This window comes from Tachypleus tridentatus, chromosome 13 (assembly GCF_004210375.1).
Source record: "Tachypleus tridentatus isolate NWPU-2018 chromosome 13, ASM421037v1, whole genome shotgun sequence".
Classification (NCBI taxonomy): domain Eukaryota; kingdom Metazoa; phylum Arthropoda; class Merostomata; order Xiphosura; family Limulidae; genus Tachypleus; species Tachypleus tridentatus.
Window position 1 is genome coordinate 51,337,366 of NC_134837.1, and position 17,520 is coordinate 51,354,885.

General features: G+C 33.2%; 1 protein-coding gene across 2 annotated transcripts in view; it reads right to left on the bottom strand.

Annotated features, from left to right (window-relative positions):
* Positions 1–7,784: 7,784 nt before the first annotated feature.
* The window catches only part of LOC143239544 (uncharacterized), a 58,642-nt gene continuing 48,906 nt past the window's right edge, over positions 7,785–17,520 (bottom strand). For both annotated transcript variants that reach the window (XM_076480716.1, XM_076480717.1), the window contains exon 5: positions 7,785–10,741. In XM_076480716.1, the coding sequence (XP_076336831.1) occupies positions 10,684–10,741 (58 nt within the window). In that variant the 3' untranslated portion in view covers positions 7,785–10,683. The remainder of the gene's footprint in view (positions 10,742–17,520) is intronic.

Genomic DNA, 17,520 nt, shown 5'->3' on the forward strand with positions numbered 1-17,520 from the left:
GAAAGGTGAAAGGACGGATCATTCTGGTGGCCCAACATGGCCAGATGGTTTAGGCATTCGACTCGTAATTTAATGGTCGCGGGTTCGAATCTCCGTCACACCAAACATACTTGCCCTTATGGCCGTGGGGACGTTATAATGTAACGGTCAATCCCGCTATTTGTTGGCGGTGGGTGATGATGACTAGCCGCCGTCCCTCTAGCCTTACACTGCTAAATTAGGAACAGTTAATACAGGTAATCCTAATGTAGCTTTGCGCGAAATTCAAAAACAAATAAATCCTTCTGGCACACCTTCCGTGCAAATCAGTCCTGAATAACTTAGAAAAATACTGTCAGAAATACAGAATAAAAATAAATATTCCGAAAAGTTTTTTGTTTGTTTTTTTGAATTTCACACAAAGCTACTTGAGGGCTATCTGTGCTAGCCGTCCCTAATTTAGCAGTGTAAGACTAGAGGGAAGGCAGCTAGTCATCACCACCCACCGCCAACTCTTGGGCTACTCTTTTACCAACGAATAATGGGATTGACCGTCACATTATAACGCTCCCACAGCTGAAAGGGCGAGCATCTTTAGCGCGACGGGGATGCGAACCCGCGACCCTCAGATTACGAACCGCAGGCCTTATTTAGGCCCGCCTAAATAAACTGAAAAATAGATCCACCGAAGTTATACATGAACGGAACACTTTTACAGACTGCTACCTCGGCAAAATTTTTAGGATTAACTTATGATACCAAATTAATGTGGGTACAGCATACTAACAATATTTGGAAAAGAACAAATGATGCAAGAAGCCTATCGGGTAAAAGTCAAGGCACTTCTCCTGATAATATATTAAAAATCGACAAAACATACATTAGACCCATTATAGAATATGCATGTCCAGCTTGGTTAAACATAACACAAACACAACTACACAAACTGCAGAAAATACACTCAATCATAACCTCAGCTTATAAAGTACCGCGCAGTACTTCATCAGCATTTATGCATAAGTATGCAAACTTGGAAACAGTATCCGATAGACTCTTGCATAATGTAATAAACTGTTATAATAAAAATTGACATAAAAATGATTTATTATGTGATCTTGACAGATACCACGTACGTGATGAACATAGTTCTAAGTACCTCTCTCCAATAAATATATATTTAAGAAATAGAAATCAAGCAGGCCACCAAGCACTAGATGTTTTAGAATTAGTATAATATTCATAGTTTATAAATATCTTTTACATAAATAGATTTAAAAATAAATAAATAAAAAAAGAATTCTAAACAATATATGGACATTGCCCTGAAAAGGTCCGGAGTACTGTGGGTTACTCTGGCCCTAAAGCACTACAATTACAACATCATAGTAGCTTAAAATGAAAGTTAGGGATGAAGGAAGAGGTCTTTTGCACCCGACCTTCCTTGGGTATCAAAATTTCCAACATACCTAAATACCCATAAAGAAGCGAAGCGAACTCCTGTCGTGGTATTCAAATACTGGGATAGCGTGTCTTGAACTAACGGTTAAATGTTTAATCTCCATCTGGTTGCAGTTTCAATAATATTTAACTTTTGTAATTTATATTTTATTACGTTGTGCTAGACATTATCAAATACTTCTTTAATATCTAAAAATACAACTAATTTGGCTTGGTTATTATTAAATGATTTGTATATTGATTCAGTTACTCGTGTGAGGTTGTCTGTTGTTGTTGTTTTTTATACCTTTTGTACGTCTGATAATAAATTATTTGTTTCACAGAAATATAGGAGTCTGTTCTGTATAACTTTCTCCATTAGCCTAACAAATTAGAGGGGCGGAAATTACCTGGGTTTGATCTGTTTGTTTTGTTGTTGTCAGACCAATTAGTTTTACTTTACTTTACTTGTGCATTTATTTTGTTTATCTGACTATAGAAAGTGGGATCTCGCGAAATATAGTGTTGTCTTTTGAAAAGCATACGATCTATAATTAGTGTGTGTACCTTATGGGTTAGGGTCTAGTGTTAGGTATTACGGTAATTATTGATTGTTTCCAAACGTTTGGATAGTAACCACTTAATATAGATGGGTTTATAGTGTTGGTTAAATGAAGGAGTAATAAGTTCAAAGATTTTTCAGAAGAGTATTTCTAATTCCGTCATATCCATGGGTTGAATTTTTAAGTTTTTATGTTAATTTTCAGTTCTGTCACGATAGAGTTTCTATTTATCGGATTGTGTAATTGTTTGTTTATTGGAAAACATGGAGTGAAAAGCGAAGAGTTCGAATCAAAGTAATCATCAGAGAACTCAAGTTTTACCAGTAAAGTAAGTTTCGCAGTAATCAGCCAGTAAGTTAACTTTGTCGATATCTGTTTTAGCTAAAACGTTATTGTGTATTGGATGAAATAGATAATTGTTGTTTTTGTTAGGTGAAAGAGACTTAAGCCCCTCCCAAATCTTTAAGATTATATTGCGAGTTTTTCCAGGTTATTAAAAAGTCAGACCAATTAGTTTTACTTTACTTGTGCATTTATTTCGTTTATCTGACTATAGAAAGTGGGATCTCACGAAATATAGTGTTGTCTTTAGAAAAGCATACGATCTATAATTAGTGTGTGTACCTTATGGGTTAGTGTCTAATGACTTAATTTTGTCTTGAGACTGACGGGATGGTGTCAGCTGTAGCTTTCCTTATATTTTCTGCGTTGATAAGTTTTGTTCGTATTTGGTATTTATACATGTTAGGTTTGGTGTAGTTGTTAAATGGTGAAAAAGTCCTTAGTGTCGGGAGTGTGCATGACATTAGAGAGCGGCTTCTGGAAAGTTCTTGATGAACCATAAAATATTTCCTCGTGACTAAAGACTTTTTAATAACCTGGAAAAACTCGCAAAATAATCTTAAAGATTTTTTTGGGAAAAACTAAATCTCTTTCATCTAACAAAAACAACAATAATCTGTTTCATCCAATACACACTGTTATTAAGTCTAATGCGTCACGTGTGTTTGTTGGCGAATGAATATAAGTATGCGTGTCCTCATTTATAACGCACATGTTGTTTCTGACTAACCAATCTCCTGATTATTCCATTTAAACCACCTATAAATAGGCATTGCGTACTTTTCTAGATGCATGGTTAGAGGTGGTTTGTATCAATGTTTTTATTTGGGGAACAATGAATAGCTTGTATGGAATCGTTGTTCTGTTGCTCATGTGAATTATGAACGTTTCATTTATGGTGTTTTCTTCTATTGGATATATTATTTTTCAAGTGTAAAATTATTCCTTTATTTGAACTGTGTGCTAGAGTAGGATTTACATCCCGGAACATTTTGGTTTGCTGTAGGATTAGGATCTATGGAAACTTGTTCAAGTTATTTGGTGAATTAAGTCACCTTGACAGTTTAGATGTAACAGCGACGACAAAAACAATTACATTCCCCATTAAGTATTTCAGTCATGCTAAGTACAGCTCAGCAATAACGTACGATAAATATATATTTTTATTTATAAAAGATAGCGTGATTAATTCCTAATTTTTTTGTAGAAAATCCTGTTTGCTTGTTTTTGAATTTCGCGCAAAGCTACAGCAGAGCTATTTGCGTTAGTCGTTCCTTAATTTAGAAGGGAAGGCAGTTAGTCATTACCACCAACTCTTTTGCCAAAGAACAGTGGGACTGACTATAACGTTATAACGCCCCCATGGCTGAAATGGTCGATCATGTTTGGTGTAACGGGGAAACCCCGACCCTCAGATTACGAGTCAAGTGCCCTATCCACCTGACCATGCTGAGACATCAATATATATCTACAAGGTGTTCAGAAATATTTTATCACAATTTGCATGATTTATTTTGCAGAGTTTTGTATGGCTTTTGCACTGTTTCAAACTGCTGTTACCTTATTTATTTTGATTAATCATAAATGATTCCCTCAAATCTTCCTTTTTTCACATTTTCATTATTATTTAGGTCATCAAATATATGTAAGAGATTATCCTCGTTGCTCTCAATCAGTAACTATGGAGTATTTTACAGGTTAAACCACTGACGAGGAATGTATTTTATTAACATATTCTTCTCTTGATCCGACCTTTCTGTCGCCACATTCTTCAGCTACTTCTAGCTGAACAGTGAAGTTGCATGTTCTGAAATCATGTATCAACAAAAGTATATATTAAAAATATTTTATTTGAAATTATTACCTGTTTTTTGTCTGGTGATTTAACACGTAAAATGCGTTTTGAATTTTTACCTTAGTCTGCCTTCCTGATATTGAAGGATATGTTTGAAAACCCCCTTGTAGAAAAATATACATGTAAAAACGGCTCATTTGTGAATCTGATGATGACATAAAAAGGTCGAAACGTTGTTCGCTTCTCTACGTAAAAAATTTTCTCAACCTAAACGAGCCGTTTTTACATACATATTTTTAAGACATTCTCACACTCAACTAATTCTTTTTCTACTAAATCCTATGAAAGAACTTTATTTTTCCTTCTTTCCACTGTTGTAGATAATTTTGTACTCATAACACCACTGAACACATTTTTTAATCTATTTTAAAAAACGAAACTCCTAATCAAAGGAGCTTAAACTAATTGCAGCACACCAAATTACACTAAACTAATTGCAGCACACCAAATTACACACAACCTTTATTTTCTCTACACTTTACAAAGAGGAATGGCTTAATACTTTTTTTTACAATAAAATCTACAGATATAACCTGCAAATATAATATTTTGGGTTTCAAAAAAGAAAAGTTAATTGAAAATTTAAAAGAACACTATAATTATTAATCTTTTAACAAGTTCTTTCCTCATGAAAACTAGAAAATAATTTCTCAGTATCAAATTGTATTAAAACATATGTGACCTTTATGTATTTATTGTAGAAAGTTAAAACTACAACAGCTTTTCTTGTATACTTTTGATACAAGTGTACTCTGAGCATACGACACAAGTTACTCTAAAGTATAAGTGATGGCATGTAATGCTTAATTTAAAAATCTTTACAAAGATATGCTACCAATACTCACTTAAACAATAAAACAGTATGTTTCTTAATCTCACTATTACAGATAATTGTTGCTAATTGTTATTAATAAAAACCTGATAGCATGCATTTTACACTTAACAGAAGTGGATCAGTTGCTTAGCATACAGTTAATAGCACAACCTTGCTACTGAAATACACAATCAACAAACACTGAAAAAAAGGATTAATTTATATGAAGAAGAGAGAAGTGACTAGAAAAAATAAACCCTTATTTCTAAAAATAAATTGTACACAATTTTTTGTTTCTAAACAAATTGACCCTTACAAGGTCTATTTGTGTACAATTCTATCATTATTAAAATATTTATCCTAACACTGTTTGTTTCTTTCCTCTACAGAAATTTGAGTTGGTCGCATATTTTCTCTAAAATACATTGAAATAAAACAAAAGATCCCTTATGACAACTGATAATACATATGCAAGTCTGATAACCAATAAAATCAAAAGATATTAGGTGCTACTACCAACAATATACATAAACTTAATTGGAGATAAAAATAAAAAGCACAGTCTACAATAGTTTTTGTGTAGCATTCTTTTTTGCAATTATATTTTTAGTTCAAAAAACAGAAAAAAATACAGAATACTAAAACAGTGTTTAGCTTAGAGAAAACTAGTATCTGATGAGTTCCTTTTCAACATGTGAACTCTGGGGTAAAATGTTTTGTGAAAAACACTTGTTTCAATATGTCCCATCCTGTAATTCAGAAGATAAACATCCTTGTTTTAGTAGTTGTATATCACAGTTAATTATTTTCTTACCTTACTTCCAAATCCCCTTTTGATTCATCACACACGCACACATCCATATACACAACTTAGTGAGTGCAGTGTGTACATATTGCTTAAATCACAGCCACATACCTAAATTAACTGTTTGGTCAAAGTTAAATGCCAATAAAGAACAGCAAATAGGACTTGACATGTTATGTTTGCCACTGCAAATATGCTAGTAGATTTTGTATTGATGCAGCTAGCATTCATATAGTGCAGGAAAAGAAACAAAATTACAATGAGTTCTATTTTTAGTTCATATCTAATTACAACTTTTCTAAACAAATACAAATAACAGTAATTCAACCCAGAAATGTGTAGTCACAAGGGAATTGACAGACACTTCCCGAAGTCACTGCTTCCAAAGCAAGTAAGATTAGTAATTCCAATTAGTACATACTTAAATTATCAACATGCTGCTGAATAGTTTGTTGGAATAGCTATAAACTGACTGAAAAGTATGTTTTTAATATCCATGTGAAAAATTTCATACAAAAAAACCTGTTAACAGTATATTAATGAACCAAAGTTTTTCAGTTTGTAGTATGATTTTCACTTACCAAGTCTGTATACTATTCCATGACATCATTAAATAAGCTATTATGTTTTATTTCATTTATAGGTAAATAAAATGTTCTATATACACGACATGTCGAAGTTTTCACTGATCCACTTTTAATGTGATATCACTTCTAATCAGATGGTACCATTACTTGCTGTTAAAACACTTGCTAGGTAAGTACCCGAGTAATAGTGTTTAAAGATGTCCTAACATATAAAGTAAACTTAGTAAGAAAAGTTGAAGTGCTACAATGTTAAAACAAACAGTATGAGAAGGAAACATGTATTCTAAAGTTTATTAAGATATTCAGGTTAATCATGATATAAACACTATCTTCCTTCAGTGTGCATTTTTTAAAAATATTTTGTTCAACATATCCTAATTTAATTTTTATTTATTTGAAGGTCTGGGCAAATCCTACTTGACCTTTCTATTGACAGACTTGATACTTGAATAAAGATAATATATCAACCTGAGTTACAAATACTACATTAACCTGAGGATGTTGAATAATAAATCCCTGGCAAAACTGGTAAAATAACAAAACATAAAATTTGTATCAATTTACTTTAGAGTAAAATTAAAAAAGGTATCCTGCACAATAGTCTTTTCTAGCTTAGAATAATTTCTTTACTGCATTACGACAGTGTATCATTTATGCATCTATTCTGTTTGCAAGTAAACATATCTTTCAAACAGCAGCTGACTTAAAAAAATCAAAAAATCTCACTTCTTGGCTGCATTTTGCTCTATATATTCAAGTTAATACAGGAAGAAAATATTTAAACTTTCCATTTATGTTATAGTTAAGTAGTAATACTGCAACAGAGATGAAATGGTTCTTTATCCAATTTATCAATTAGAAGAGGATTTCTTATCTATTCAGGAAGTTTATTATGTAATTAGTTCAAAAGCAAAATAGGAATTCAAAACTCCTGCAACATGTGGGCCATGTTGTGGATGATTTTATATTCCATTTTTGTAACCATCTACAGCAGGGTGTTTCCCAAGTTTAATTAAACAAATTTAAAATAATGTTTATGTATACGATTTAAAAAAACAGTTTGACCAATTAGAATAGAAAGTTCAAAGAGTGCACGAAACTCAGGATTTGTGTACATTATTTTAAGTTATGAAAGTAAATCAAAGCTGTCTAACAACTGTTGATGTTCATCCTTTGTCAACTTCATTTTTAGCAACAGTGAAAAAAATGTGCTTTTGTATGTAAAATGAGTTTCAAAGTGGTGGAATAATACAACATACACTTACCGTGCAATTAACAATTAAGCTAAAATGGTTCAACAGAAAAGTTCTAAAAGCTACAACTTTGAATTAATAAAATATTTGTTTTGGAGGTTAGTAGTTATTTAAATCATATACATCTACAAAAGGAAAGAGTTCCAAACTCACCATCTTCTACCTTTATTAAAAGACAACTTTTATTTTAATATACAAACTCATTCTTTCATTTCCAAAAACAATACCAGTTAGGTCTATTTGCTGATATATTCTAAACTGACATAAATAAAAGTTAAAATGAAGCATTTTGCAACTAAATAGAAACTTTTTTTTTCAGATCATAAGACATGTTTAGCAAAGAACTGCTTGTGATTAAGCAGGGCTAATAACAAAACTGTCAAACTACAATTGTCAACTGGTAACAGACAGGTGAAGTGATATGTTTTATTTTTATCTTATGCTTAGCTCCTGTTCTGCTACTTCTTTTTAAAGTTTGTATCCTATATTTGCTTAATTTTTACCTACAACAATAAGCAGTTGAAAACTGTGGAGGAAGATAAAGTACATTCAACTATTATGCTGTCACATGCAACAAAATTTAATAAATACTTTTAAACAATAAGGTTAAATATTAGGATAAAAATGGCACCTGTAACTTGAGTATTTACACTTATTATCAATCAGAGCTGTAACAACTATGCCAAGTAGTAAACATGATACGTGTTACAAAGATGAGGTCAGGAGTATAGTCATAGAGTATGTTTAAAAGTATTCTCTCTGTCTTATTGAATTTCAAAATTTTTATCTAAAAACTAACATATCAATATATTCAGCAGATAGGAATGCCCTTTGAGCATTAAAAACATCTGCAGCTGTGCTGAAGATTCTTTCTCTGGGCATACTGGTGGCAGGAATACAGTGACATTTGACCATATTGTTAAGAAAGAAGGAACATATATGGATGATTGTTTTACCATTGTTTATTTTTATTCTTAATTACCATAGAACACAAATATTATTGATATAAAAGCAGGAGGTTTCCAGAGTTACAGTTACAAATGGCTCAGTAATAAGGGAAATGTACTGCTGTTAGGAATTTTAATATGGCTGATACATAAGTTATGGAATCATATTATAATATTGACAAGTACATGTATAATGAAAATTCTGTCCAGATTTGTAGAGAACTAATCCAGTTGGTACTGATCACTATTTCACACTGTTGTAAAAATATATAGTTATGTTAGTCCGTGTTACTATCAAACAGTAATCATACAGTGGTGGTGGAAGTTATGCTTCCAGTTGGAGATACTGAAGCCATTTGGCAATTTTCTCATTGTTACTACACATATACTGATGCAAGTTGGTTTTCTTCATCTTTTCTGTGGCAAAAACTTTTAATAACTGAAACAGGATCAGGTTCATTGATAATAAATATTATTCAAACTGCAGCCATTTTCAATTCACCAACTATACGTATGAATTGTTACACTTCTACAACTAATACTTTTCATTACCTGCTATTTAATGTACTAACAACAGGAAGTCTTTGTTAGAAGAAAGAACTTAAGATAATATTTCTCTCAGTACTATTTCTACCAAGGACTAAGATAAAAAATTTAGTGTTCAAGAATACTAGTACCAAATTTCATGCTTATATGAACTTCTTACTGTTAAGTTGAAAACCAGCTTCAACATTAACAACTTACTTTACATTAGAACAAAATATAAATACTATGTATTACGAAATAATGCCTATCATAGTTTCATATTGTCATTTTTTACATAGTTAACTGAAAACAATGTTTTCTTCATTTGCAAAAGCTGCAATTAAAACATAGCAAACACATTTAAGTCCAACATATCCTTAATTTCATCTACATTTGCAAAAGCATAAGATTTTGTGAAAGTGATAAAACTATAGAGTGCCCAAAAATATCCAAGTTAAAAGATTTTATGACAGGTTCAACTCAATATTTATTTAAAATATCAAGTCCACTCAAATAAAAAGGTGCTGGTAACATTCCATAGCAAGTAATATTTATTGGTTTCTAGTTGAGATAAATTTGGCCTGAATATTTTACTAAGATACTGTATCAAAATCATAAAGTTTTGCCTTGAGATATTTCAAATTAATTTTATTGCAAAATCAAAACAATCGATTTATAACATTTCAACCATACTTTTAATCTATTATGTACATAAACAATACAATTAATCATTCACATAACAAATAATTACTTTGAATAATCAATAAACTTTCCTATACAAGCAACAAAAGATTAATAAAACTTAGAGATACATAAATTCCTGTCAGATAAGATATAAACTAGCCAATGAAATGTAACATTTTATTCCTGTTCTCCAACCAGGCAAAATACAAACTTTGAATAATTAAGCTCCTGTAACAGACCTGGTACTTTTCTAACAAACTGAATTTGAAATAACACTAAATACTGGAAATAATAATACAAATATTCATAAGGTTTTGTACATATAACTATTATATGGTGGTATCAAAGGGGTGGGTCAATCAATGTGTTAAATGTACCATTTTCAAAAATAACAATAAAAGCAAGGACAAACTACACTGAACTTTTTTCCTGTTATGTATCTGTATATAAAGATCACAAACTAGACTACGTGTAAAAAAAAGCACTTTTGTTGTTTTTTTTGCTTTGTTTTTCAAACTGGAGTGCATATAAAAACTAGAGAACTTTCTTTTTTTCTGAGAAATAAAGAGAACCATCCCACTCCTACAGATACAAAGAAGACAACTGAGGTGATGCTTTCTTTGCCAACTTTCTATTTTACATGAAGGCACAGCATTATTCAGACACAAACCTTGAACAGTAACATCAGAAGCTTTACATTTGTTAATACCGCTTGCTCAGTTGAAATAGGCCTTGGCAGATACATTAACCTGTGCACAAGCTAAACTGCTTCTATTTCTCCATTCTCAGTTTCCAGGTCTTCAACCAATACAGGTTCAAACCAAAAAGATTAACAAACAGTTAGCTTATCTTTAAAACAAAAAGCTTCATGCTAGTGGAAGAAGCCTCTTGGTCAATTATTTGGATGTTCTGGACATGACCTGTTCACTTTAAACCATGCATCAATACAGCTGTGAAGAAAAATAAAATAAACTTATACAAAATGTTTGAGATTACATTTTCACTTTAAAATATTCCTAAAAAAAAAGGTTTATTTATGTACACAAATATTATGATTTTATTGTATAAAGGGATAAAGAAAATTGATAATTATGTCCTAAAGATGATCTAGGTTTATTTTTAACATTTCCCTTCAAAGTTGAACTACATACCTCATGAAGTATTTTTAACCTTGCCTCATTAGTAAATAATATGGAGGTGGAATATATGATATCATTTTGTTATAGTCCATGTTCTCAAATCTGGTTTTCTAAGTAAACTTCTTAATTTAGTACCATGAAACCTTATGAGAATTGCAAGTTAATAAATCTGAGGACTTTCTGTTAACGTGTACCTCTCCAGAGAGCATTATGAACAGTCTTTTACAAAAAACTTCATCTACACATAAAGATTTGCCCCAATACCAGAATTGTTTAGTTTCTGGATTTTGTACAAAGCTATATGAGGGATATCTGCACTAGCTGTCCCTAATTTTGAAGTGATAGACTAGAGGGTTTTCCAGTAACAGGAAACAAACAAACCATGGAAATTCAGCTCCCACAGTCCAACACACTAAGCTTCTCATAGCCTAAAAACTAAAATAAGGCACAAGACTGGTCAATTAGTTATTGTGCTATATGCTACATTTCTTTAGGAATAGGAAACTATGAAATATTGGATACTGTGTTTCTGAAAATATTTAAATTATTAATCAATTTCATATTTTAAAAGCCTATAAATAATGCAACTCAAATATATCATATTGTAATCAAAACATGTACATATTACATATAAGAATTCAAGTATCCATCAATATATTGATATACCATTCAGTTCTAGAGATGAGTATTTGATTGGTCAAAAAAGAAAAGAAATCAACTGAATGACCCATCAAATAATAACCTTTATGACCAAAAGTAATTTTTTTTTTTCTTTATACACTAAAGTTTTTGAGGATTGTTTCAGGCCTCTTGCTAGGTATAGCAGGAATGGATAGCAATCCTTTCTGCTTTACCTATGCAGTCTATGAGTGACATGGTTTGGGATGGGCATGTTTATGAAACAAAATACCATGAGATCAGGAACGTACAAATGAGCTTGTGGAACACCCAACTTAACAGTGAATGTGCGAAACCGTTTAAGGTGAAGTGCGAGTCACCATGGCTGGGCAGTGAGGATTTAAAGTTAAAGAATACGTGGTCAGGCACCTCTTGCCATAGAGCATGATCCATGGAATAAGGAACTAGAGAAAGGCCTCTGAAAAGAAAGTATGAATAAAAAGTTATCAGTAAGAGTTGCACCAAAGTCTAAAGAATGGCCCCAGGTGGTAGATAAATGTACTATGTGTGGTTCATATGCTGGACTGCAGAACCTCCTCTCATGGACAACAAAGACGAGAAGCAAGGGGAAAAGGATGGTGGCAGATCTGATGGGAGGACACCCGGAACAAATTCTAGGAGGAACAGGCCAATTAAACCAAAAGACAGATCAAACTGGTAAGGGTAGAAGGTGAAAGTTCATGAAGGAAGGCAGGAATATTGTCAGAGAATAGAGAGTCAGGAACATGTAATCTGGAAGGAAACAGTACAGGCAATATAACAATGAAAAACCCAGACTAAGCACAGAAGCCTATTCAAATTTGATGAAGGGTAAAGATGGAAAATAGGAAAAAAGTAGAAACCACCCTTCCAAAATGCTGGGATTTCATTAGAAAGGAACAGTCTGGATAAAGGAGAAGGTAGGTAAGGTAGTAAATGGTATGTGAAATATCAATGGCAAACAAATCTAACCACTGATATCCACAAACTAAGAGAAAAAGAAAATATATTTTAAGGGAAAGATGAAACATGGAACATGAGGAAAGTGCTTTAAACTGAAGTGAAGTAAGTGAATGGAGGCCTAACATCCCAATATAAGAGTGTACATTGCCTGGTATGGTGATGTATTCAGAAGGAATGCATGAGAGTGGTAAAGACAGAGAAATAAAAACTCTACTTTGACTGGTAAAAATGAAAGACATGGGATAAGGCCACCAGATATCCTGAAATCAAGAAGTTTGAAGACTCATGGCTAAAGAGTCAGGCAAGAAATTCTGCCATACAAGCCACAGCAGACTGTTCAGTGGGAACTCCCTAGTTGTAGCCCAATGACAGAATACCTTCCACTTGCATTTTGTCTACCTCCATGGAAGATGGAACAAGCTAACAAGAAAGTGACTCAATATGTGAAACCAAATATTCTTATCAAGGACTGGCCAAAAGCCAGATGTTAAGGGTGGGATGAAGAACATGCAATAAAGGTTGACAAAGAAAGTAGGCAGAAGGGGATAGGAGCAGTTGATATAACCATGAAAACCAAGACTGAGGAGAAATAAGGAAAAATCGGGAGGGTACAACAAGGACTAGAGTGGATGAGAGAAATCAACTGTTGGTCACTGATTTAGTAGTATGCTGCCACCTACAAGCCAGTAAGCTTTAATGTTTTTCTTTTTAGTTTAACAAAATAAGTAATCATTGATTGGACTTAAGAGTTATAACTTTTCAGATAATGGAAATTCTTGTATGTCAGGATCAATTATTTATACTGTTACTATAGTATATATCAGTATACACTTAAATACAAAAGTCTTTCACTGCTCATGGAGAAGTTATACAGGTGTACTGGCAACAAAAATCTAGCAAATATTATGCAGTATTCTTTGTGATTGGTTGAGTTAATTTTTTTGAACTGCCTTAGAAAAATTACTTGATAGCTCAAAAATCATGAGTCACAAAGCCTTTTTGACTGTCTTTAAATAGTTATCTACCATTTTCAGTTCTGCAATCTTTCAATGCATTAATAATTATGTCTTTTAGTATCAGCCATACTAAACTGTGCCAAGCAAATAGCTGCCATTCGATATATTATGGGATATCTGCCATGATAAATGTTGGTTTGATAACTCAGATTGTCATAAAGTTGTTTTGCTCCCATTAATCCTATGATCAACAAACATTGCTAAGTTCAGATAAGATGGAGATCATACAATGTAATATGTATGTTGTATCTTACAATACCACCCAATAGCTTTCAAAACAGTAAGGACTGCAACACCCTTTCAACCAGGTTGTTTGAGCTCCTAGCTATCATCTCCTGTTGTATAAACTAGTGATGCACTAAGAATTAGATATATTGACATCAGTCATTCTACATTTCTGGTAGTCAAGTCTATGTCACACCATGTAGTGTATACATCGTATGATGAACATAAATTAACAGTTTGGAGAGCAACAATCATCACTTCCTTTTAACTCTTAGGTTCTTGAACCAATGACTATCATAGCTTCTTCAAATTCATTTCAAGCCATGTCAATTAGAAAATTGTTGTTGATGGTTCCAAAGATTGTCAGAGTTGAATCTCACTTCCAGATTCAGTGCTTCTTCACATGACTCACTGTAAACATCCAGATAAGTACTATCAACTCTTTCCTCTTTGTTCTTTAGGCTGGGATGGCATAAGACTGACTTTATCTTCATCTGACTCAACTACTTCTTCTGACTCTTGATCAAGCTAATTTATAAAAAGTTCATTGGTCAATTTCTGATCAAACATATAGTACATTTCTGTATCCACTTCTCAACTAATGTAGTTCTATGTTAATACTCACTCACCAAATCACATGATGGGGTCCAATCCAAGATGAAACTTCTGTGCTGCTGACACACACCAAAACCACACTGAAATATCCATTTCAATACATTTATTCCTTCACTTTCTTATTATCTTCTCTTGACTGTCTTTTCTGTTGTGTGGTGGCTTTTCCTAACTTTCAACGTGCAAACTCATGTATAAACTAATTTAGACCTTAATCATTTGTCATAATTATATGGGCTCTTGGTTGAGGATTATTTCTCACATCTGCAGGAAGCAAGACATCTCAAACAAACATCAGCAAAGTAAAGAACACTGCCATGTCATGAGGTAGGTCTGTATAACCATTTCTGATTAGCCATCTGATGGTGGCGTGAACACCATCATGCTCAAGACTATGTAACTCAGAGAATCAGTTAGCTTTTATAGATAGCTAAGTGATCCAACTAAATACCTTCAAGTGTTCCAAACCAAACTACCCAGTGCTCTACACTGACTGTGTAGATATACTGACCAGTAGTTATGCTTCAGCCCACTTTGTAAAGTAGTTATTTGTTATACATACATATATTTTCAGCTCTAGAATTGAACAAATGATATTCAAGATTACCGAAGGCTACTCTCTATTAACCACTGAAAATTAACTGTTTAAATTGGTTTTTTTCTTAGATGTCACATACCATACAGTGTTCACATTAATGCTGAACATCTCAAATGTTTACAGAAGGACCACTGAGACATTAGTCTGTGCATTATGTAAAGTTTGGAGATTTCATGCCTCAAATGTACGAGAATCACTAGATGTAACACAGACTGAGACCACTGCTCAGTGGTCAATAATAACCTTCAGTTTCTGCTAATAGATCTTCCAAAGTGTTAACCATAACATCCATCAACTAGTGAAATCTCCTATAGTATAACTTATTGTCATTGAAGCAGAAAAGCTCTTAGCTCTTACATAATGCCCAGCTTCCAGATATTAATTGAATGTACAAGGTCTCACCATTTTGTGAGGTAATTCCTCTGTATTACCATGTTATGGGCCCATGAAATAATGTTTGAATAAATCATGCTCCTGCAACACTTTTATCAAATATGTTAAAGTTTATCAATCATATGCACAGTAATTTTGAACTGTGAACTTTCTATCATATAAGTAGGGCTAAAAGTGTTTTACAAAGCCAAAAACTACAAGCAATTCTTTTGCCATCATATGGTACCTGCATTCAGAAGTTTTCAGCATACAAGATTACAAGCTCCTCTCTATCAGGCAATTGTTATAACACCTATGTTTCCACAATCACCAGCATTGGTATCTAACAGGAATTCACACTCCCATCATGAACATGCCAACAATGGATCTATACTAAAACCAACTTTAGAGACTGCAGTGCTTGCTCTCATTTTTCACTTCCTCTGAAGTATATTCCTGCATTATTAAGATATAATAATAGGGAGGAAATCTTGGAGAATTTGGCTGCAAATCATCAGTAATAAGATAAACTGCTGATTTCTCATTTAACCACAGGTTAAGGTCAATCTCTCACCACTGCTATTTCAGCAGAATCTGTAGATATTCCTTCTCTACTCATCATATGACTGAGAAATTCTATCTCCATGTGCAGGACCACATTTTCAGGTTTTAGTTTCAAATCTGCATTATTCATTTTGGGCCATTTTGAGACTCTTAGCTAAAGATTCAAACATGAAAACAAACCAAGTCATCATCAACATAAATCTCCTTCAGTGCAAGCTCCATTAGCTTCTTGGAAGTGACACAGTTGCTACACAAGCCAAACAGCATAGCACAAAAGTTCTACAAGCCATTTCTCTTACTAAAAGCTGTCATCCAGTTCAGCTTACCAATATCTTGGTTCTAGGTCTAAACTTCTCAACCAATGTGTACAGACATTCATCTGTTTGTGGTAAAAGAAAATGTTAATGTGAATTACCACATTCATCCTTCTGAGCTCAATGCTAAATCTAGGAGAATCCCCATTTTTTTGACATTCACTATTGAAGAGACAATCAAGCATTCTATGAAAGCCCCAAGATTCCATCCTTTAACATTTAGTGTAATTCATTGTCATCAACATTTCTAGTACTCCAGGAAATCCTATGCAATGGTTGTTTAATTAAGTGTACATCACCTGTATACATGTTTCATCATCAGCATATTCTGCCAAAAAAGTCATTCAGTTCCTGCTTATTTCATATATGGGCTTTATAACCACACTGCACAGCACTAGACATGTACTAAATCACAGAGAGAGAACCACTTGTGTTTTTAAGGGTACTGTGACTTCTCTCACATACAGTCCCAGATTTTTGTGGGTTGATTCAGTAAGTACCAGATACTTTTACTAAGGAACATCAGTTCACATGCTCACATAAAAACTAAGTTCTTTAGTATATCCTTTCCCAAAGTGCCAATACCAGAACTAGTGATAAAAACTTTTGTTCCATAAGCACAATCTCCTAGGTGAAATCAGAGCATGGCATCTGCATTCATGTTTAACTTATTTCTATTCATCAGAATAAAGTGCTTGTCATCTGGCTCAAGTGTTGGTTTTGCTTGGAGAACATTATATACAAATATTCTGACTGTTTGTATGTCAATCAGGAATTATTGTTCTTGTACTCCAACAGACATGTACCAAAACCTATACAGTCCTGACAGAACTGACCTAATCAGTACACCTTTGGGTGTAAATTACTTGTTGCACTCTCCAAAGGCAGAGGTTAACTCCAACTTGAGCTCCCATAACTATGGCAGTGGTATTAACTACTTGCTGTCTTGAGTCTCCTGTGTCACTGGTCAGAACCAAAGCTCTATTTTTTTTTTTTAAATCTAACAAAATAGGGGTAGTTCACCCAAAAGTGACCTAACAGTCCAAAAGGAAAATGTGCTTTATTTCACCCTTTCAGAATAACATCTGAATTGAGGCATTAGCAATGTGTTGTGCCATGTAATACATGAAAGGACTGGTAGAGCCTTACTCTACACTAAATGCAAGTGTGGTTCCATTATAATAATGGAATATGTGGGTGATTGTGTTTAAACCCGACCTAACATGGATACCTACATCCTAGGCACAGTCATCACTGCAGGTACTGCTA